We start from the raw sequence: 22,889 nt of genomic DNA on the forward strand, positions 1-22,889 counted from the left end.
CAAACATTTACTCAAAAGTCCACTTTTACGTAATTGGCCAAATATAACGTCGCTGGATTTTTTTGCTGAACAGAAAAACACTCCGATTTGACACAGATAAGAATCTTTAGACTCTTAAACGAACGATGTTGATTTTTAAAAACTTTATTTTGAGCTGTAGCGAAAATCTACAAGGGAGCAAATGATGAAGGTTAAGCCTAATCTCTTGGTGTTTGGATTTACGAGAACAAAACTGTTTGTGTTCTTATGCAAGTCTCGCCTGCTGATCGAACACCTGGCAGTCTGATGGTCAGTGACCCCTCTGTCCTGCTTGGCTGACCTCAGCCTTCGAGTCATCTGACGCAGTATAAAGACACAGAGCTTTAAACGTCGCTGAGACACACTGGTTGACAAACATCCAAGACTTTTAATTCTCTGCGCCGTGCGTCTTTATCTCCAAGTTCTGCGAGAGTATTAATAATAATTCAAATAAAACTAAGAGTCATCATTATCATCATCACCACTGTCAGCTTTTATTTTGGACAAACATGCTGAGGCTGGATTTAAGGGCTGTTTTGCTGTTGTTTTGTGTGGTAACATGTGTTTCTGGGATGAGACGAGAGTACTTTCTAAAGATAGAAGAGGTGTCGTGGAACTATGCTCCAACTGGGATGAACATCATCCAAAACCGCTCAATCCAGGACGATCAGTAAGTGCGCACAATACATTTTCCGTTTTATCACAGAGTCATAAATCAATATGAAACAAAGAATCAAAATGGGTACAATTAACCCCCCTCCCCTCCCCTCCCCAACACGACATGTTAATATTTGCTTCAACAGCAATTGACAAACAGGAATGATCACTTATGGGCTGCAGATACTAATATAAGAGCACCGTTATAGCCTACTGAACGTATTGCACTGCATATGACAAATATATAAGTTAATATGAAGACACTGTGATGGAAAAATGGCAACTATATATTTATAAATGTACTTTTTTGGATAATTTGGTATCCTGGTGTTGCTCATGCTGAATCACTGTCATGGCCATGACAGTGATTCAGCATGAGCAACACCTGCTTGTAAATAACCAATAACCCGGGTTATTGGTTATTTACACGTGTACCATCACGGTGTTGATACACGTGCCTCATCTTGTATTCACAGGACCAGAATTATCAGCATAAAATCAGTTTTTGGTGATAAAAAACTACTTATTATTTATTATAGAGGTGGAGCGTAAACTTTGCCCGGTGCTTTTGCAGCTGGCCTTTTGCACGTGTATTTGTAGGAGTTTTTCTTTATTTAATATTTAAACGAATCATGCAAACTTGATTCCTTAAGTGTTATTCGTTTGGCGCGAGAGGAAGGCTCGGAGCTGTTAGAGCAGTGTGAACATTTTTATTCTGTCCTGTAACCCTTTCTTATTCCTGTAGCAGAATCTCAGTTGTGCTCCTCTATGAAAACCTACTGGGCTTGTTACGAAATGATGAGAATCGAGCTGATCTGAACTTCACACGTATACAAAAGAGTTGTACCCGTTGTTTTACTGGTAGCCAAGTTACTTTTTATAGTGAGCAGATAAGTTTGAAGTCTGACATTTTTACCCAATAAAACCTCTCTGCATGTCTTTCCTCGACAGTCACTCTGTATTTTTTTCTGTTTTTCTTTACTTCTCTATGTCACCGCTGTTATATCACATATTGACATGTCTGTCGGGGAATGTATCAGTGTGTTGGATTAATGTCTACATCTTGCAATAGCCTACATAGCAGGCTTTTCATATACATCTCTACGCACAGCCTCACACAGCGCGCGTAACGGTGTTACGCGTTCTCATTCCCGACGCGTTGGTACGTTACGCTGTGGGAGTGAGAACGGTCTCGTTACTCGATGCGCACAGTTACGCAGTTGAGCACTTAGTAACAGTATCATCATTAGCACTCAGCTGTGTTTTATGTTTTATGTTCTTCTACACATCATATATCTTATTACAGATTTCGGTGTATTTGGGAAGTGTTCGCCAAAGGGCAGCCTTTCTCTTGGATAAATCGCGCTCCAGTCTCAACCTGCCGGTTACATCATATATTTTATTTTATTCATATATATCAAAGCATAAGCATATATCAAACATATAGATTCTTTTCCAGCTTCCCCTCTCTTATCTCATTTGCTGTGCTATTTCAGGAAGAAAGACGCTGCGCGTTTTTGCCATTGGGACCTTAACCTTTTAGTAAATCTGACCCATGATGTCATTTGTGGAAAAAAGAGTGTTAGAGACACTCTAGAAGCTTTACGTGTTTTAACTTACATAAGGACACATACACAAAACCACTCTCACGCATCTCTGCCTGAATCCCTCAACAGAGAAGCCTCGGTCTTTTTAAAGAGCGGTCCGCAGCGTATCGGCTCAACCTACAAGAAGGCTGTTTATAAGCAGTACAGCGACGCCACCTACAGGACGGAGTTGACGAAGGCAGAATGGCTGGGTTACCTCGGACCTCTGTTGATGGCTGAGGAGGGTGACACACTGATTGTCCACCTGAAGAACACAGCGTCCAGACCTTACAGCGCCCACCCACATGGTCTGAACTATACTAAAGGCAACGAGGGTGAGAAATGCACAAACGGATGTACTACTAGAGTGGAGAAGAAAGGTTAACACATGCAATATGTGACTGTGTTTGTGGGTTCACTCCTCAGGAGCCCTCTACCCTGATGGCACGGGTCCAGAGCTGAAGCGAGATGATTCGGTAGCTCCTGGTCGAACAGTGACCTACGAGTGGACCCTCGCAGAATCCCACAGCCCAACATCACATGACAGCAACTGCATGACCAGATTCTACCATTCCCACGTCCAACCGCCAAAAGACATCAACTCAGGGCTGATAGGGCCCCTCATCGTCTGTAAGAGAGGTACATTTACTCCACTAAATTTACTTAAGTACAACTTTAATATATTTTATTTATAGTCCAGTGTCTTTCAGAGCCAAACATTCTACCCTTTTCTCTTGTTAACATTATGTAACTATGTTTACATTATAGATTCATAATAGAACACAATAGACACTTTTTAAAAACTTGTTTATTTTTATATTTATATCTATTTTTCATCCCCCTTTTCTTTTGTTTTGGAAAGCACTGCCTGTCTTTCTAAATGTCCTCTCCTCTGCAGGAACTCTGGACTTACACGGCGATAGTTCAGCAGACTACCAGTATGCTCTGCTGTTCATGGTGTCAGATGAGAACTTCAGCTGGTACCTGGATGAAAACATCAGGACATACATCACAAATCCTGCCAGAAACCTGAAGGAGGACGAAGACTTCATTGAGAGCAACAAGATGCATGGTGAGAGGAAGCATCAGAATCAGAATCAGAAAGACTTTATTTATCCCAATTAACATATCATGCTAACAATTAGCATATCACCAGCAAGCTTGCATTTGCATCCCTGCACCATTTTACCCTCGCTATGTATTACAGGTATTAATGGTTTGCTGTATGGTAATCTTCGTGGACTGAGCATGTGCCAAGGCAACAAGATCCAGTGGCATTTGTTTGCATTAGGCAATGAGGTAATCTATGTTATATTATCACATCTCTATTCTTAATATTACTGTTACAGAGAATATTTTCAAAATATTCAACTGAGCATTTAATCTAAACATTTAGTTCAATTTATAATGTTTACAAACATTTAGAAGAACAGGTTGGTTCTTTTAGGGGGTTCCGAAGTGGATCATTTGCCTCTATCTCACCCTGTTCACACTGACCCTCCTCTTTCACTTTATACATGAATCTTCTCTGTTGTCTTCCTCTTTCTCTCCTGCCTTTCCTTCCTCTGCACATGTCCATAATATCTCCATTTCGTCTCTTGAATTTTGCCTCCAAACAGCTTAACCTGAGCTGTCCTTCTGATGAACTCATTTCTAATACGGTCCATTCTGGCCACTCCCAACAAAAATCTCAACACCTCCAGCTTGGCCTCCTGTCTTTTCATTAGTGCCACAGTCTCCAAACCATCCATCACAGCAGGTCTCACTACTATCTTGGAAACCTTCCCTTTCACTCTTGCTGCTATCCTTCTGTCACAAATCACCCTGACACTCATCTCCAAGCACACTCCACCCTGTCTACACTCGCTTCTTCACCTTTCTTGTGTGCTGTCTGTTGTTTTGGATGGTTGGCTCCAGGTATTTAATTAAATTTGTCCATCTTCCCTCCCTCTACTCCTTGCATGTTCACCTTTCCACCTGCCTCACTCTCATTAACGCACATGTTTCTGCTGACATTCCTCTTCTCTCCACCTCTCCAGGCTCTCTTCCACCTACTTTCAACTCTCAGGAGACAGTTTGTCAAAGACAGAAGGGGCTGTGGGCATTATCCTAATTGTTGCTAACTAAACCATGAGACACAGTCAGTCTCACAGCGGTTGTTCCAACCGAGTGCTTTCAAAGGTTCAGCTTTTTTAAGGATTTAAGTTTGCGTTGCTGAGACTGTTGCAGAAGTTTTCTACTGATAGTCTTTAATCAGATAAGGTTCAAGTTTAATAAAAATGTGAGCATGTGTTACTTTCTGTGGTGCAGATTGCTTTCATTACTATTATTGTTAGTTTCAGAATTGCAAAAAGGATTTCTAGTACATTCACCTCCTTGTGTAACATTATTTAATTATTATTTATCTACAGGTGGACATGCATTCAGTTCATTTCCATGGTCAGATCCTGACCACTATGAACCATCATACAGACACAATCAGTCTTTTTCCTGCTTTGAGCACCACAGCTGAAATGGTAGCTGACAACCCGGGACACTGGCTGCTGGCATGTAGTGTCAATGACCATCTGATGGGTGAGATTATGAATTACAATTCAGGGAAGGATACATTTCTGCACACAGATTAATAATGTATTCAGCATTGTTTTTTTGTGCTTTTGTCTAGCTGGAATGCAAGCTTTGTTTGAGATAAAGAAGTGTTTCCCCAATGTCCACAAGCCCCGGCCTCATGGAGAGCAGCGACAGTACTTCATTGCCGCTGAAGAAGAAGTTTGGGACTATGCTCCTACAGTGCCTACAGATGGGTTAGTTACTGTACAAACTGACAGGAATGTAGAGGACTGCTGGTCTGTAGAGATCTTTCTTAATTTGAACTTTGCTTTTGTGTGAGCAGTGCGGCAGAAACGTTTGTAACCCGAGGTCGAAACCGCATTGGAAGCCGCTATAAGAAGGTTCGCTATGTGGAATACACTGACAACACCTTCATGACAAAGATGCTTCGCAGCCCAGAGGAACAGCACCTTGGAATTCTGGGTAATTCAAGCTTGAGAGGTTTTGGAAAGTTTGATGTTGCTAAAATCTGGAAAACAACCCCCCACCCCCACCTCCCCCCCACACACACAACAGAGCTTCTCTGGAACAAGTAATGAAATCATTTTTTGATTTTAATAAAGTGAAACAATAATTAGAGCAGCCAAGTGCCAATGTTAAAAATAAAAACACAAAAAAATTCAGTTGTTTCTTAATTAGTAATTACCGCGGCTCGGTTCTGTCATTGATCAGTAAGTTACGGCCTCACTTTATTTAATCAGTTTGACAGTTTGCTCTAAGCAAAGATTACATCAAATTTGGATTTTTAACATGACCCCACGCTACAGCGCTACAAAGTTTGATCAGAGTTCATTCATACTGTAACATTCCCATATGTTCTCAAGAACCAGGCGTTTTGATCTCAGTTTGTCCGTTTATTTGGTAACACAGGCAACTCCGGGGAGAGTGCTCTCGTACAACACCTCACTTCTGCCCCGCACAGTCATCCTGCAAGAAATAACAACAGTGTCAACCTGTCACTGTAAAATAACATTTAACCATCGTTACAATACCTTTCGATCCATTACGTTTGCAGACAGAATGACACAAGCGCACAAATGCTAACAAAACCATAACTGCCTCAGTTAATTAAAGGTTTTTTGAATGAATTACTTGTCAGAAATACAGTTATTGCAATTCAAAAGCACAGCAGAGTTGTGGAACATTTCCAAAAACTGCCTTAACTCCTATTTGAACAAACTCATTTGGTTTAGTGTCTTAAACCATGTTGATAATCCCTCTAATTTTATGAGCTGTTATTATTAAAAACTATATTGCACCCTAACAGCATCTTATGCACGTTGCACGTTAATGTTTCCAGGTCCTGTGTTGAAGGCTGAAGAGAAAGACACTATCAGGGTGGTGTTCAAGAACAAAGCCAGTCGGCCTTACACAATACAACCTCATGGTGTACAGTACAGCGTGGAACAGGATGGCACACTGTATCACAATGAGTTGGAAGGTTAATGCATGTACATTCATAAGTAATGCTATCAGTGTTAATATCTGTTTCATCCATCTGAACTCCTCTTCTTTTCCTCTCTTCAGAGTCGTATACAGATAAGAAACTGCGGGAGCTGAAGAAGCTGCCAAGTAAGTGGAAGTCTGCAGTTGGGTATCATTTAGCATTTTGTTGATGCTGTTATTATTGCTAATGAGAATTCTCCATTTCTCTGTGGAAATGTGTGAGTAGGGGTGGTGACTCCTCCCCCTGCTGCTCTGGTCAGACCTGGGATGGTGCACATCTATGAGTGGATGGTGCCTGTAGGTGCTGGACCTGTAGAAGGGGAGGCTGACTGTCTGACCTATCTGTACTACTCTGCTGTGGACCCTGTTAAAGATACCAGCTCTGGACTGGTGGGGCCACTTCTCATTTGTCGACCTAAATCGCTGAAGAAGGGAGTACAGGTGAGAGGAAAGACAAAAAAACCCCCAGCAAGTCAACATATTGTGTGGTTCAGGTTACAGAGCAAGTTACATCCTCCTGAATTTGGTATTATGTTTGGTTTCTTTTTTGTACCTGTTCATTTGAAGGACCAAAGTGTTTTGGCATAAAACACAAGCATAAAAATCCTCCAGATTCTGATTTATAGATGAAATGCTTCCTGTGTCGCTCAGATTTAACATCAGCATAGTTCACCTTTTCCTCTTTCACCTTGATCCCAAAAAAGACACACCAAAGAAAATAAAATTAACAATTTCCTAAAAGGACATTGGAATAAAATGATTCACACCAGGCTGTGCAGTGGACATATAAATGTTTTTTAAATTCAAATAGAATTATCAGTAAATTACACAGAAAGTATTGATGACACAGGACTTGTTCTGCTGGCCTGAAACAAGTGTCTTGTGTTAGACTGAAAAAATGTTGCAGTTACTCATAACAAACAGAATGAATCTTCCTGACATCCTGATATTCCTGACAGTGGCATCCAAAGAGGTGGATCACCTTAAAATCAATAAAATGTGCTTTTGGTTTTAGTCATCTAATATCCACGGCTCCTGTCTCCAGGCTGGAAAATCTCTTCCTAACCTGAGTGTTCAGTCCCACTCTAACATCACAGAAAAGAAAAAACAAAACAATGTTTTGTGGCCTTCCTGGATTAATGAACCAAAATCTGACACATCACCTCTTCACCTCTCTCTCTTTTCATGCAGAAAAACTATAATAAAGAGTTTCACCTCATGGCCACTGTATTTGATGAGAACCTGAGCTGGTATCTCGATGACAACATTAGGACTTTCACTACTGCTCCCAACACTGTCAACAAGGAGGATGAGGGCTTCATCGAGAGCAACAAAATGCATGGTGGGTACAGTGTGAAGTTTCATTTTAGTCACCATGTAATAGTTAAATTGGGGACAGTTACTATTATCAACTAATGTCCTTTACTGGCTCAGCAATTCACCGTAACTTACCTAATCTCTGTGTGTAATATTTCTGTGTATTTCTTTTTAGCCATCAATGGGTTCGTGTATAACAATCTCCCAGGGCTGACCATGTGTAAGGGCGATAAAGTATCATGGCACCTGTCAGGACTGGGGTCAGAGACAGACATCATCAGTCTCTACTTCCAGGGCAACCGTTTCATCTATGAGCAGAACAGACGGGACACCATCAGCGTATTCCCTCACATCTCACACACTGTCACTATGGAGCCGGACAGCATGGGTATGGAGCTTTGAACCCTTATTTATGTTGTTGTGTTTAGTTACACTTTAGGTGTGGCCCATGCATACAAAAAAATTAAAAGCCCAAAGTTCAAGTTCAAATGAAATATAGAGGTAAATGTGTTGAATTGATTTATTAATGTAAGGAAACTTACATTAATCATTTGAAAATGATTGACACTACTCTCTCTTTTATTTTAAACAGAATGGCATCACAACAAAACAGATTAAACTTAATTAAAAATGTCCAACTATCTGCTGGTCTGATGTAGCAGACGCATGGATTTACCTAGATGGGTGATGTCAAAGATGCACCCTGTGGGCCAGAATTGGTCCAATCAAAGGTTCGCTGGATACTTTTTGAAAGATGTGGAAACTCCACAACAGAGCAGAATAAATTTGTACTTTTACCTTAATGTCACCTTAAAGAACTGTTTGTCTGTCTTCCTTCTCTCATCCCAACGCGTTGTGGCAGATAGCCGCCCCTCAGTGAGCCTGGTTCTGCTGGAGCGTTCTTCCTGTTAAAAGGGAGTTTTTCTTTCCCACTGTTGCCAAAGTTCTTGCTCATAGGGGCCATCTGATTGTTGGGTTTTTCTCTGTACGCATTATTGTAGGGTCTGCCTTACAATATAAAGCATCTTGAGGGGGCGGTTGTTGTGATTTGGCGCTATATAAATAAAACTGAATTGAATTGAAGTTGCCATGACAGCGGTTGTAAGAACCATTGAAGTGGACATGAAACACTAAACGTATTAAGGTTAATTTATCCCATGGAGTAGTGCCATGTCTGTGAAGCTGGGTTTAATAAATAAGTGCTTGAAGTTACAGTTTCTAGAGCATGTGTAGCGCTGTTTTGTCTGAGTAAAGAATGTGACATGGTTGGTCTAGTTGGCTGTTGCTATTAGTCTTACATTCATTTATTAGCTAACTACAGTAGTGACAGAACTGATAATTCAGTGGAAAACAAGACTAAAACTAAAAATCAGTCGAATGACCTTCATGCAATTTAACCCCCAGTTCTACTGAGGTTCTCTCTTTTTCCAAGCAAATGCCAACAGTTTACAACGTAACATATTACTATGTGTGCATCATGCCATGAATATAAGTAGGTTTCCTACCGAAGCATGATTAGGAATCTTAACATCTATCAGCATGAGTCACTCTGATACAGAAGTCTGAATCATTGCTGAATTTACATTTACAGCCTTCTTACTCAAAGACATTACCCTGAGGAAACGTGCATTTCTTTGATTTGTGACAGATTAGCATACACATATCCATTGATGGCTGCACACAAACATGCACACATTGATTTGTGACAGTAGGTTGCAGTTCTTAGTAGAGTGACTCAGTGCACAAAAGCTAAAAGGTACTGTTGAAATGTTACATATTTTTAAGGCATCGCAGACTGTTCATCATTTGTTTTGTTGGATAGTTCAGTAAATGGGAATGATTTCAGAATGGAAAAGTAAACATGAAATACAATTACCCTTACTATGACCTTGGCCATTATATCTTCAAGAAGTGTTGAGTGAGAAGACTTGAGAGCTAATTCCAAAAAAAGGACAAGTGTCATGATTTGGTGCATTGCAGACTGAGCTAGGAAGGTAAAAAAGTGGTTTAAGTGTTAAAAAACAACAACATTTGGACAAAACAACAAAACCAGAGAATATAGTCAAAAGAGCACATTTGTGTTCAATGTAAATCCAACAGTCACATTGTGTGTTACTGTATCTGCGTGTGTGTATGTGTTTTAGGTCAGTTTGAGGTGGTGTCTGCTACAGTGAACCATTACCGTAATGGGATGAGGGCCAACTACACGGTAGAGAAGTGCAGCATACTTCATCGTCAGAGTGAGATGATGTTACATTCAAAAACCTACTACATCGCTGCCATGGAAATAGACTGGGACTACTCTCCAAACCGCACCTGGGAGGTGGAGATGTTCCGCGGCATGGAGAGGTATCAGCTGTAGGGCACGAGCCTGAGAGCTGCCGTAGAAACAAATACAGTATACCAGCAGCACATATATATATGTAACTCTTGTGCGTCTACCTTTATACAGTATACATTATGTATTACATGTTTACGTTATGAAGCTTATGAAACATTACAGAAAACAATAACAAATTTAGTAAAGTTTAGGGAAAAAAAGTGTCCCATTGTTATATGAGAATGCTCATTATTCTAAACATGCAGACTCTGAGTATCTTAATGCCTTTTATGGTAATAAACTGTTTTTGGACATTACAATAGGAACACAAAAATAACAGTGACCAACCAAACAGATGTCAGTATTATATTATAAAGTTTATTCTGTATATAGCAGAGCACTATACTATTTTTAGGATATGAAACTGTCGTAGATTGTGGTAGGAGCGCTGAGAAAGAATTAAATAGTAATGCTGGCAAATCGAGTTGCCTTTGGTTGCCTCTTATATAACAGTGAAAACTTGTTATAGTGGAACTGCAGCTGTTTTAGTAAATAAAAATGTGTTGGTGACTCTCTCGCTGCAGTCCTGCCCCCGTCTTTCTGGACAAGCAGGGTGGATTCATAGGCTCTCGTTACAAGAAGGTCGTCTACCGACAGTTCACCAGTGACAAGTTTACCAAACAGGTCGAAAGAACCGCTGATATGGAGCACCTCGGCATTATGGGTGAGTACATCGAAGAGACCACTGACACATACTGTACAAATTCATAATTTTCCATGAAGTTTTTGAAGCTCTAACGAGAATACATTGTTGGTGCAGTAAAAGCCACTGATTGTGCTACATATTGTAAATAACACATGATTAATCGTGTAACGTCTTAAGCTCTAGTTGGTACTTAAAACATTTGCCTTCTCTTTAGGTCCAATGATTCACGCTAATGTTGGAGACAAAGTTAAGGTGGTTTTCAAGAACATGGCAACCAGACCTTATTCTATTCATGCACACGGAGTCAAAACAGAAAACCCCAGCGTCCACCAAACCCAACCAGGTACAGAAATGACTAGAAATAATAGAGGCAGATGGAACAAAAGGACACAATCAATAAACAATTTCAGTCACTGTGGAACTTTTTTATGACTTCAGCAGAATAAATGTGGTTTTTTGAGAACACCGAAAGAGCATACAGTATTCCATCTACTCTTCTTTTCTCTAATGGATTATGCCACGTTCTTAATGTATAAATGGTGTCCAAAACACTAAAAACTACAATGTGTTTCTCAGGTGAAATTCACACCTACTACTGGTATGTCAACAAGAACACTGGACCAACAACAGAGCAAGAGGAGTGCTCTGTGTCAGCGTACTACTCTACTGTTGATGTTGCAAAGGTACGATGATGTAGGCAAGATCAAACACAGCACAGGCAATAACAAGTACTCAGAGACTTACATGTTGTCCCCCTGCCCCTCCAGGACCTTTACAGCGGTCTGATTGGTCCATTAGTCGTCTGCCGCCGTAGTTGGGGCAGGTGAGTATTTACATGTTCACCTGCTTGATGTACAGCACAGCACACATTCTGTTTATGCAGTACCACATAATAAAGTATGATAAAATCTTTGCGTCTTCCAGGACTTTAGGACTGAAGAAGGAAGTGGAAGAGTTTGCACTGCTTTTCCTGGTTTTTGACGAGAATGAGAGTTGGCAAGTAGCCTTTGAAACTTCTGCTTCCTCTATTCAGCAGGCAATACATGTTAAAATGACACAAATTTGAAGTAAAAGGATTCAACCCAATTTCTTAATTCCAATTCAAAATTACATAATCCTCCTTAAATTCACATGCTTGCAAACTCACTGAGGGTAAATCAGATGGAATGGACGCAGCTGAGTTATGAGAGACAGGTGACATCAATCAGGAGAAAGTAAAACACAAAGCAAGGTAACTACAAAAGTAGAATGGGACATGAACACCATAACTGAAACACGTGAAGACTGACACATGAATCAACGGAACAAAGGTTAAAACAGCCATTTTTTTTTTTTTGCCTTAGCTGGCTCGACAAAACCTAAAATTCCACTAAGAGATAACAAGTATTATGATGGTGGTCATCAGCTTACCCTGTTAAGCAGTGATTTCCGCTTCAGGCTCTGTATGCACTCACATTTAAAGGGGCGTTTCACAAGTCATGTGACTTCTCAAAGGAGTTCACACAAAACGATTCCCATGAGTGTCCCCTTCTGATAACTAGAGATGTTATCAGGTGATAAAATGCTGAACGAAAAAATAACATTACAATAAATTACAAATTTATGGAGATTGATTGTGCAGAAAAAACATCGATCTTTAAAGAAAAAAAAACCTTTAACCTGCACAGAGCTGTAAAATAAACATTTTAATTCAAGTTAACTATTTTATCACCGATTGAGCCTCTGTTTGTTTGTTAATAAGTAATCATAAGAAGTATATCAGTATGATAAGTAATTATTAGTTATTTCTTTTTTATGAAACAGAACTTTAAACTCAACACTCACTAAGCCATTAATCTCACTTTGTAGGACAGTCCTCAGGAGGACAGTGACTACAACGGCAAATTCATGAACCAAACCCCAAAAAACAAAAAGAATGAAATCCACTCCTAGAAAATCACAAGGTAATGGGGCGACCATAATTCATGTGGTTGGGAAGCTCATCTGTAACCGGAAGGTCGCCGGTTCAAACCCCCAGCTCTCTCTGTCCTGGTCGTTGTGTCCTTGAGCAAGACACTGTACCTTACCGCCTACTGGTGTTGGCCAGAGGGGCCGATGGCGCGATATGACAGCCTCGCTTCTGTCAGAGCAGCCGTGGCTACAACTGTGGTTTTCTTGCACTAGTGTGTGAATGAATAGTGGAATTGTAAAGCGCTTTGGGTGCCCATATAAATGCAATCCATTATTAAAGAAAAACCAGAGCCTCAGTCACAAAAGAGCAAATAAAAACAGCGATCCAACACTAAATACGCAAACAGAATTCTAAAACAGAAGCAGAGATCCACTCTGAGGACCAGGACAGCAGGATATGATGTTTAGCTGAATTTTCTTGCAGCGCCGCCTGAAACAGGAAGGGCTGTATATTTATGACTGCTGCTTAAACTACAGGTATCTGGATGAAAACATCAGAGCGCAGATCAGGAACCCTCGCCCAAACTTAAAGGATGATGAAGACTTTATAGAGAGCAACAAAATGCACGGTGAGACAAGCAGACACGTACAAAAGGATTTTTGAACTTTTTTGTTTTTTCATCTACACATAAAAATGATTTTTTTTTCTTTACAATGTGTGCATGTTTGTGTGCAGCCATCAATGGATATGTGTATGCTAACCTGAATGGCCTGAACATGGAGGTGGGCGATAAGGTGTACTGGTACCTAATGGGAATGGGCAATGAAGTGGACATACACACAGCACACTGGCATGGCCATAGTGTGGAATATAAGGTATATAGAAATGATTCAAAAATACCCTCTCACACAATCACACAGTATATAAACGCAGTTCACAAATGCTCTTTTCTCTGCAGCTGGGTGGAGGTGCTCACCGTGCTGATGTGTATGAGCTGTTTCCAGCCACCTTTCAGGTGAGATTTCAAAGGAATGGTTTCTTTTAAGAGCTGAGTCTTTCCTCTTTGACGTTAAGGTCTGGTGTAATTCACTTTAACACTAGCATGAAGGTGGATGACTTTAATTGCATGTGGTCAACCATCCAAAGGAAGAGAGAAGAGAGGTTATGAAGAGAGTGCAAGCAGGGAGGAGTGGGCGGAGATGAGTGAAAGTTAGAGAGACACAGCTGAAATGTTTCGGACACTTGCAGAGGAGGGATAGTGGATATATGGGAGCTGCCAGGCAGGAGGAAAAGAAGAAGTTCATGAGATGAAGGCAGATGATGCACTCTGTCAAAGCTGAAAGAAGAAGAAGAAAAAATAAACAATCACACGAGTAATGTAAACTCAAAATCACAATCATTATGCACCTTACCATTAAATTTAGTCTTCTAACATTATGAAATAAACATGAAAAGAAATGTGATTGTGAAGAAACTGTAAAATTTACAGATATAATTTAATAAACTTTTGAATTTTTTCACAGTGTTTGAAAAGTACAGGTGGCAGGAGAGACATTCATAAAATAGTCGTGAAACTTCATTTGTGGCCAGTATGGTACATTTGTATGTAATTAGCATTCCTTTAATTTGACCACTGTCACGTGGAAGATTAGAGGTGTGGACCCAAATGCAGACACAGATGCAGGGGAATAATTAAACAGAAAACGAGCCTTTATTTTGGCTGATGAACCACTAGAGAAACAAAAGCTCAGGGAAACCGAGAGAAGCAAACTAAACCTAAACTGGGTGAAGCTACAAATGATAACATAGGGAACAGAACCTGACAACAGGGAACATGGCAGATGAAACACTGGGAATGACAAACAGGTTTGATACGCAGACACAGAGGAAACCATGCACTAAATATACACATAAGGTAACAAGGAAATGGCACACAGGATGGAGACACAGCTGAAGCTAATTAGACAAGGCAACGGGGAAGCAAAACCAGATATGTGAAACATGGATAAACCACAAGGAGGAGAAACAAGACACAACACACATAAGCACAAACACAGATAGGGGGCAAAGACATGAGGGGAGCCTAAATGTACAACGGTAAACATGGTGGTAATCCTGAGGTTACTCTGAGAATAATAAACCATCACACAACAAGTCATAAAAACACAAGAGACACAAAAAGCTGTGTCAAAAGCACCCAGAACCATGACAACCACCTTAAAACACAAAGTCTAAGCAATTTATCCAACAGAATTAGAAAATTGAACTCTGATTGTGCAGCTATTGAGTCATGTGATTGTCTATCTACTTTCTTTTCAGACAGTAAAGATGCGTCCTCAGTATCCTGGTACCTGGCTGCTCCACTGTCACGTCACAGACCACATTAAAGCTGGCATGGAAGCCATGTACACTGTTATTGAAAAACGTAAGGAACCAGTCTGAGCAGAAAAATTCAGGCAAATAAAAATGACGATGCTGTGTTGGTGATAACGTGTTTGTTTGTCTTTGACAGCAAAGAAGAGTGGAATCTTCGGCTGAAGGAAAAGCGAGAGACGAGTAAAAGGACGATGTCAGTGCCTTAGTTTACTAAATGCCTCCGTTAATGATGCATAGCAGAAACTTAACATGGAATCAAGCATTACCAACAGTTATTGTATAATAAAATGTCTTTTTTATAATCATTTTTGCTCAGTAACTTTTCTAAAGACTGCCAGACTGTAGTGAAAAAATAATTAAAAAATGAATTTAAAATCAAAGTTACTGTGTTTGGGTTTCAGTATCAGTACCAGGGGACACTGTGGCCTTACAGTTCACATTTATGGAGCCATCAGTCACAGTTGTCAAGATTGTCTGTTTGTGTGTGTGTGTGTGGAGTCTTTCCTTTTTAAGTATATGATTTGGTAATTGTGTTTGACAAAAAAAACTTTCTGATTTGATGAGATTATCACACAGTAAACATTAATTCATGAAATTCACAAAAGAGGAAACTTGGATTAAAAGGATGTGGAAAAAAGAAGCTGAGGAGGCTGAGGGCCAGGTTCAGTTATGGTGCTGTGCCACATGAGTAAATGATTTGTTTCCCTGCATGCTGTGTGGTGCTGCTGGTATTTATAAGTTAAGAAAATGCGGAGCGATCCGTGTAAATTGTGTGCTGAAATCAGACCTATTATTCGCATGCATTTTGAGGGTAGTAAATATACTATATGATCCTATGAAGTAATCAACAAAAATCTATTTTAAAAAAGATTTTAGTCCTTGCTTATTATTTTTTCAGTGACTGTGCATGTTTGTGTGCAGAACATCTGATATTAAATGTGTCTTCATTTAAGTTTTCTCAAGAAACAGTGAACAATCAAACAGTTTTGACACAATCAAATACTTTGACGAAGGAAATAAACTCTCATATTAGAAAACAATGAACAAGTGGTTTGATTTTGGTTCTGAGGCTATGCAGTTGTGGCAGACTGAGGCAACCGGCTACAAAATGCTCCTGTGCAGAAGGAATGGGTCACCCAGACTAGACAATGGAGGGACTCACCGAGCGGTATATTAAACAGCTCAGCAAGGCCGTGCAGCAAAACCCACAGTATACGCTCAGTGGTGAGCAGATGCTGGAGTCAGAGGATCCAGCTGTGGCCATCACAGTTATTCAGTCTTTGTGGTAAATCTCTGTGTAGATTATAGGTCACTGGGTGTCCTTCTCTGAAAAGTTAATGTTTCAAAGAAACTGCAGGAACTTTTTTGTTTTACAACAATCATTACTTACTAATTACTGACCATAGGTCTGGTTTTTCTTTTTATGTGGTCTTTTTCAGCTTTATTAGATACATTTTGTAAAGAAATGACAGGAAAGCAGGCACAGAGAGAGAAGACATGCAGCAAAGGACTGTGGGTTGGACTCAGCTATATGGGATGTGGGTACCCACTCGACACGCTGAGCTAAACCGGTTCCCAGGTCTGGTTTTTTATCCAATTTTCTTTCTTTCAAAGGTCTTTTTATTAGACAAAGGTTCCAATACAGTGTATACAATAACACAAAATGCTTCAGAATATTCCAAAATTTCAATCTTGTTCCCACCCTAACCCTTAAAACAACAAATAATTGGCAGCCTGCTGCCCAACTAAACCAAAAAACAAACCAAAAAACAAACAGAAAAAAAACAAACAAAAGCAAAAAACAACAAACAGACTCACAAAAGAAAAAAGAAAAGAAAAGAAAAGAAAAACAAGACGGGGGTGGGGTGGGGGGGGGGTGTTCCTTGGACTACTCAGTAACAGTAGTTGTTGGTCTCTCAAAGAAGTCCAGAAAGGGGGACCACAGTTTATAAAATTTATTTTTAGACCCACGAACTGTATATCTATTTTTTTATAAATCCATGCAAGACATTATATCTTTTAGCCATTGCGTGTGTGAGGGGGGAGAAGAGTCTTTCCACTTCAGCAGTATAGCTCGCCTGGCCAACAATAATGAAAAGTTTAATGTTCTGAGTCTGGAGATGGACAGATTCAGATTCTGGACCGCACCAAACATAGCACAGAGTGGCTCTGGTTCTATTTGATGCTGCAGGACTTCAGACATGGTATGGAAAACAGATTTCCAAAAGGTGGACAAAGAAGGGCAGGACCAGTACATATGAAACAATGTACCAGGAGCACCCCCACACCTTATACAGGCTGGGTCCACCCCTGGGTATATGTGTGCCAGTCTATCCCTGGACCAATGCCCCCTTTTATCCAATTTTCAGGTCAAAATTTCTAGAAGCTAACTTCTTCTACAGATGTTAAAAATCGTTAACCGCTAAAACTTCTTAAGTTAGACTCATGCAAACATCCTCATTTAAACATCAGTCTAAGTAGACATACTGGGAGTTTTACATGTATGTTCATGTGTCATACTTTAATCATACAATCATGCTTTATGTTTAAATTAATGATTATGATCCAAAAATTGGTTAGGTAATTGTCTAAGATGTCACATCTCATTCATGTGGTTCATTTATGCTACAATTTATCTTTTAGCAAATAAAGCAAAAACATTAGTGGGAAAGTGAATTTCACAATCCAAGATCTCTAAATAATCTTAAAATATAAACAACATTTGCAACTTTTGCACTGTTCTCTCCCGGTTACGCTTTTTAATTAGGCACTGTATTCCCTTTATCATACTTTATGTGATAAAGTATAATGAATGCCAGCTGTAAGCATGTCAGCAGTGAATGAAAACAAACAAACAAGCAAACAAACAAAAACGGGTCTTAATGGTTATGTCTGTGGGCATAGGTGTGCAATTGAGATAAAGTTCTTAAAGCACATACAATAAATAACTTTTTAAAAACTTATTTAAATTTCTTGCTGTGAAACACAGCCAGTCATGTGGTTGTACTTTAAAGCATTTGGAGTAACCAGTAAGACTGGAAAGCACTACATAAATGCCAGTCCATTGCAATACTTCAGTGAGGGCTCAGTCTGGGCCACCATTAGGTGGCAGGATTGCCACTTTAATGAATGTAGGAATTCCTACAGAGCTGAAGACACAAATTAGTGTAAAGCAACTCAGACGTCCCAGACACTTTGTCTGTTTTACCTAGTGTGAGGTCTCGTTTTCTGTAAACTTGTACATTTAATATACATCTCTTCTTATTTCCTGCATTAAATTTACATGAGAACCATGGGAAATGTAGGCTGTTTAATGCAGATGTCACTGTGCTGTATAGTATTATACTTCAAATTTCTTCTTCTGAAACCCAGGTTCCACTTTTCTTCCAGCTGATGTCACTGCTGCAGCTCACGGGGATTCTGTGATGGAAACGCGACCTTTTGAGCCTGGCAGTGTCCCACAGTGGCACCTTTAGGGTGGCTGGCTCCGCTAGCAGCAGTAAATCCACAGGTACTGATGAGAAATTCAAAGCTTCAGTCGCTGCTCATCTGAAACACACCACACAGAAGGGATCCAACAGTTCCTATAAAATGTGTCCAGAATTCTTGGAGACCATATGGTGCAAAGAAAAAAAATGTGCTTGAGAATACAGCTCAGTATTCTTTAAACACAAAATGAGATGAGTTGCTTTCAGTATCCCAAACTCCTGTAGGACCCTCAAACACATTTTAAAAGTAAATATATGTTTTGACAGGCATGTGAGGGGCCAATTGTTCTCTGATTTTGCCCTTTTATTGTTGAGGGGATTTGAGATTGTGAAGATTACCTATCACATTCACACAACTGGCACAAACCAGAAATGTATATGCCACACACGCAAGCATGCTCACACACACAGACACACAGACACACAGACGCAGACTCTGCCTTACTGAGTGCAGATCAGTGTCTAAGCAGCCACCTGCAGTCCCCCATTAGCTGGCAAGGAAATGGAATTGAAAAGATTCAGACCATGAAATGTGGCCAATAATGCCAGCTCTGATCTAAACCTGTACTGAATCTCAATGATGTAGTAAAAGCACTGACACATTCAGCTTGTGAAACCTTACCTGACACACATCACTCTAAGCTATGGATCTGTCCCTGCTGCCGAAGCTGGCTGAAGCTGTCACAGCTGTCCTCACTGATGCGGCTAATTTAATGCTGCGCATCAGACGGCAAACCAACAAAATCAGACGTGCTAATGTCGCAGCAGCAGCTTTATCCTTGGCATCATGGTGTTGGGTTTTTATTAAGTATTGGTAGAGATTGTGTTTCCCTTTGAGTGTGTTTGACACCTTGCCTTGATGTGCAGGTGTGTTATGAAATGTTGACTCAACAGTGTCCTTAAGACACCGGTGTATTCTGATCTAGTTTTTTTTATAGTGGCTATATAAATACGGACCTCTCAAATATATTGTTTCATTAGCAAAGTTTGAAAAAGATTATAGCTTACCAGTCATGAGAGTGAAGTAAACTGGTTAGGGAATTCAAAAATTAAGTAAAACTGATCACTATTCCTAAAATCCTAAATGTGGCAAGTTAAGTTACACTACAGTCTACTCTTCACTTTGACTGGCTTAATATGGATAATTAACTTCATTGTAGGGCACTTTGTTACCCACTTTGCCAAGTTCATGACAAGCAGATTTTAATGAAGTAGCGCAACGTTCACGGATCGCCTGTTTGACAAATTGTTGAATGCCCAAAATGTATCTGCATATTATCGAGCTACGGCCTGAAACGGAAAACGCAGCGTTAATTTTACATGGTGATCTGCATCACTCGACAGGTGCATTGGTCACTTGGTTTTGTAAACGTGCACCACTTTCAACTGTGGGAGGGCATCGCCTCCTGTCCTCTCATGAAGGATGATTCAGTGGATCCTCTTCTGAAGGAAGTATAAAAACTGCCCAGTAATTGAAATCAATAGGAAACACAACTATGCAGGAAGACCATGGATGACTAAAGGACTACAAAATGCCAGTAAAAAAAAGAATACCCTATATCGAGAATTCATAAAAAAGAGAACAATAGAAACTGAAAGGAAGTATAAAACTTACAAAAATAAATTAACTAATATAATGAGATCCTGTAAAAGAGAGTATTATATTAAAAGGTTAGAACACAATAAAGATAACACAAGAGATATATGGAATGTATTAAACAGTATAATCAAAAATGAATCAAGGAATAATGATTACCCTGGGTACTTTATAGAAGGGACAAGAAGTATTAATAACATGGAAGAGATAGTAAATGGCTTTAATGAATTCTTTGTAAACATAGGGCCAAAACTGGCAGAAGAAATAAAGGTTGATGGAATAGAAAGGGACACTGGTGAAAATATTGAAAGGAATAGTAGCTCAATGTTTTTAAGAGCAGTGGAAGAGAAAGAGATTTATGACATAGTTAGAGGACTTAAGAACAAAACCAGTGCAGACTGGAATGATATTGATATGGTAACAGTAAAGACAGTTATTGATGGTATTGTAAAACCATTAAAATATATATTCAACTTGTCGTTTCAAAAAGGGGTTTTTCCACAAAAAATGAAAGTTGCTAAAGTTATTCCCATTTACAAAACCGGTGAAAGGCATCATTTTACAAACTATAGACCAGTGTCAATACTCTCCCAGTTCTCTAAGATACTGGAAAAACTTTTCATAAAAAGATTTGACAGTTTTGTGGAAAAATATGAATTAATGACAGAGAGTCAGTATGGGTTCAGAAGCAACAGATCAACAGCTTTGGCATTAATAGATTTAATGGAAAAGATAACGGAATGTATGGATAATAAGAGGTATGCGCTCGGCGTTTTCTTAGACCTAAAGAAGGCATTTGATACGGTTAATCATGAAATTCTATTAAAAAAACTGGAAAAGTACGGGTTTAGGGGAGTGGTTTTGGAATGGTTAAAAAGCTATGTTGGGAATAGGCAACAATATGTACAAATAAATGAATATAAATCTAATTTGATGGATATACCTTGTGGAGTACCTCAAGGTTCAGTACTGGGTCCAAAAATGTTTATTATGTACTTAAATGATATCTGCAGAGTATCGGAGATTTTAAAGTTTGTAATATTTGCAGATGACACCAATATACTGTGTTCAGGTGTGGAATTGCCACAGGTTTTGGAGATGATCACACAGGAATTAACTATATTAAAGAAGTGGTTTGATATAAATAAATTATCATTGAATCTAGATAAAACCAAATTTATGTTGTTTGGAAACCAAAAGAGAAACATCAAAGTAGAAATATGTGTTGACAATGTATATTTAGAAAGAGTAAATGAAATAAAATTTCTTGGGGTGATCATTGACCACAAGCTCTGTTGGAAGCCACATATTACTTATGTTCGGGGGAAACTGGCACGGGGCATTGCCGTCCTGGGGAAAGCAAAGCATATGCTGGATCAGAAAGCACTGCACATATTATACTGTGCTTTACTACTGCCATATATGAGCTACTGTGTAGAGGTCTGGGGAAATACATACAAAAGTAACACACAAACAATAACTGTAATACAGAAAAGGGCCATTAGATTAATAAATAATGTGGGGTACAGGGACCATACAAATGCACTCTTTGTCAAAATGCAAGCTATTAAATTCCAAGACTTGGTGAAGCTTAAAACAGCGCAAATAATGTATAAAGTAAGAAATAAATTGCTTCCAAAAGAAATCTGTAAATTGTTCATAGAAAGAGAAGGTGGGTATAACTTAAGAGGGAAATGGAATTTAAAAATACAAAGTGCTAGAACAACTTTAAGAACTATGTCTATCTCAATTGCAGGAGTTAAATTATGGAACAGTCTAACAGAAGAAATAAAAGAAAGTAAAAACATAAAACAGTTTAAAGTAAAATATAAAAACCTGATTTTAAATAAGTATAACAATGAAGAAAACGGGGTTAACCCAGGACGGTAATGTTGCTGGTAATGGTGTTGTGGTTCTTTTTTGGGGTTTTTTTTGTTTTGTTTTGTTTTGTTTTGGTTGTTTGTTTTTCCATAATTTGTGCATCTGCAAATATAAACCTTCTGTTTTTTTTCATATGAAAGAAATTATACCCTGGTGGGGATTGCTAATTTCTTGTTTTTGATTTATGTATGTTTTGTTTTGTTTTGCTTTGCTTTTGTTTCATATGTTGTTTGTTTTAATTTAAGAAAATTTATGAATGAGAGGTAAAACTTGAGGGGGTAGGGACAAATAAGTGAATACTTCTACCTACTCCTTTTCAAACAAATAATGGAATAATATATTGTAATGATTGTGAAGGCTCATGTTTGAAATGTTTGAAATAAAAATGAACTGAACTGAACTGAACTGAAGTAGTTAAAATGAATCACAGAAGCACTTTTGCTTAGTTTTTTAAAGAATTTGACCAGCCAAGCAGGCATTTATGGGTCTCTTCACTTGATTCGGATCATTCCTAGCAATATAGACAGTTCAACCACAACCTCAGTATTGTGTCCCTCTGTCTTTAATAGATTGTCTCGTTACCCACCTGATTTTACTCCCATTCCTCGCCATCTAACTCCTCCTTGCAGTTATTTTTGGATTGTGTTTGGATGGATTCAATTCAATTCAATTTAAATTCAATTTTATTTATATAGCGCCAAATCACAACAAAAGTCGCCTCAAGGCGCTTCATAGATACAGAGAAAAACCCAACACTCATATGACCCCCTATGAGCAAGCACTTTGGCGACAGTGGGAAGGAAAAACTCCCTTTTAACAGGAAGAAACCTCCGGCAGAACCAGGCTCAGGGAGGGGCGGGGCCATCTGCTGCGACCGGTTGGGGTGAGAGAAGGAAGACAGGATAAAAGACATGCTGTGGAAGAGAGACAGAGGTTAATAACAGATATGATTCAATGCAGAGAGGTCTGTTAATACATAGTGAGCGAGAAAGGTGA

At 39.3% G+C, this 22,889-nt stretch overlaps 1 protein-coding gene across 1 annotated transcript; it reads left to right on the forward strand.

Annotated features, from left to right (window-relative positions):
- Positions 1-361: 361 nt before the first annotated feature.
- Positions 362-15,307, forward strand: cp (ceruloplasmin). Its single transcript, XM_087830830.1, has 24 exons — positions 362-688; positions 2,352-2,596; positions 2,688-2,900; positions 3,160-3,333; positions 3,469-3,560; positions 4,673-4,835; positions 4,927-5,065; positions 5,155-5,294; positions 6,172-6,312; positions 6,399-6,443; positions 6,544-6,758; positions 7,509-7,659; positions 7,810-8,022; positions 9,779-9,983; positions 10,539-10,678; positions 10,875-11,003; positions 11,237-11,343; positions 11,428-11,483; positions 11,585-11,656; positions 13,088-13,179; positions 13,287-13,426; positions 13,510-13,566; positions 14,871-14,976; positions 15,064-15,307. The coding sequence occupies exons 1-24, from the start codon at positions 528-530 to the stop codon at positions 15,087-15,089; spliced, it is 3,222 nt and encodes a 1,073-aa protein (XP_087686956.1). The 5' UTR covers positions 362-527; the 3' UTR covers positions 15,090-15,307.
- The last annotated feature ends 7,582 nt before the right edge of the window (positions 15,308-22,889 follow it).

The sequence above is a fragment of the Neolamprologus brichardi genome, chromosome 17 (assembly GCF_056152115.1).
Source record: "Neolamprologus brichardi isolate AB-2024 chromosome 17, ASM5615211v1, whole genome shotgun sequence".
NCBI classification, from domain to species: domain Eukaryota; kingdom Metazoa; phylum Chordata; class Actinopteri; order Cichliformes; family Cichlidae; genus Neolamprologus; species Neolamprologus brichardi.

Coding starts and splice junctions, on each gene's coding strand:
- cp (XM_087830830.1), top strand. CDS start 528: ATGCTGAGGCTGGATTTAAGGGCTGTTTTGCTGTTGTTTTGTGTGGTA. Junction 11,657..13,087: donor TTTGACGAGAATGAGAGTTG/GCAAGTAGCCTT, acceptor CTTAAACTACAG/GTATCTGGATGAAAACATCA. Junction 13,180..13,286: donor AGAGAGCAACAAAATGCACG/GTGAGACAAGCA, acceptor GTTTGTGTGCAG/CCATCAATGGATATGTGTAT.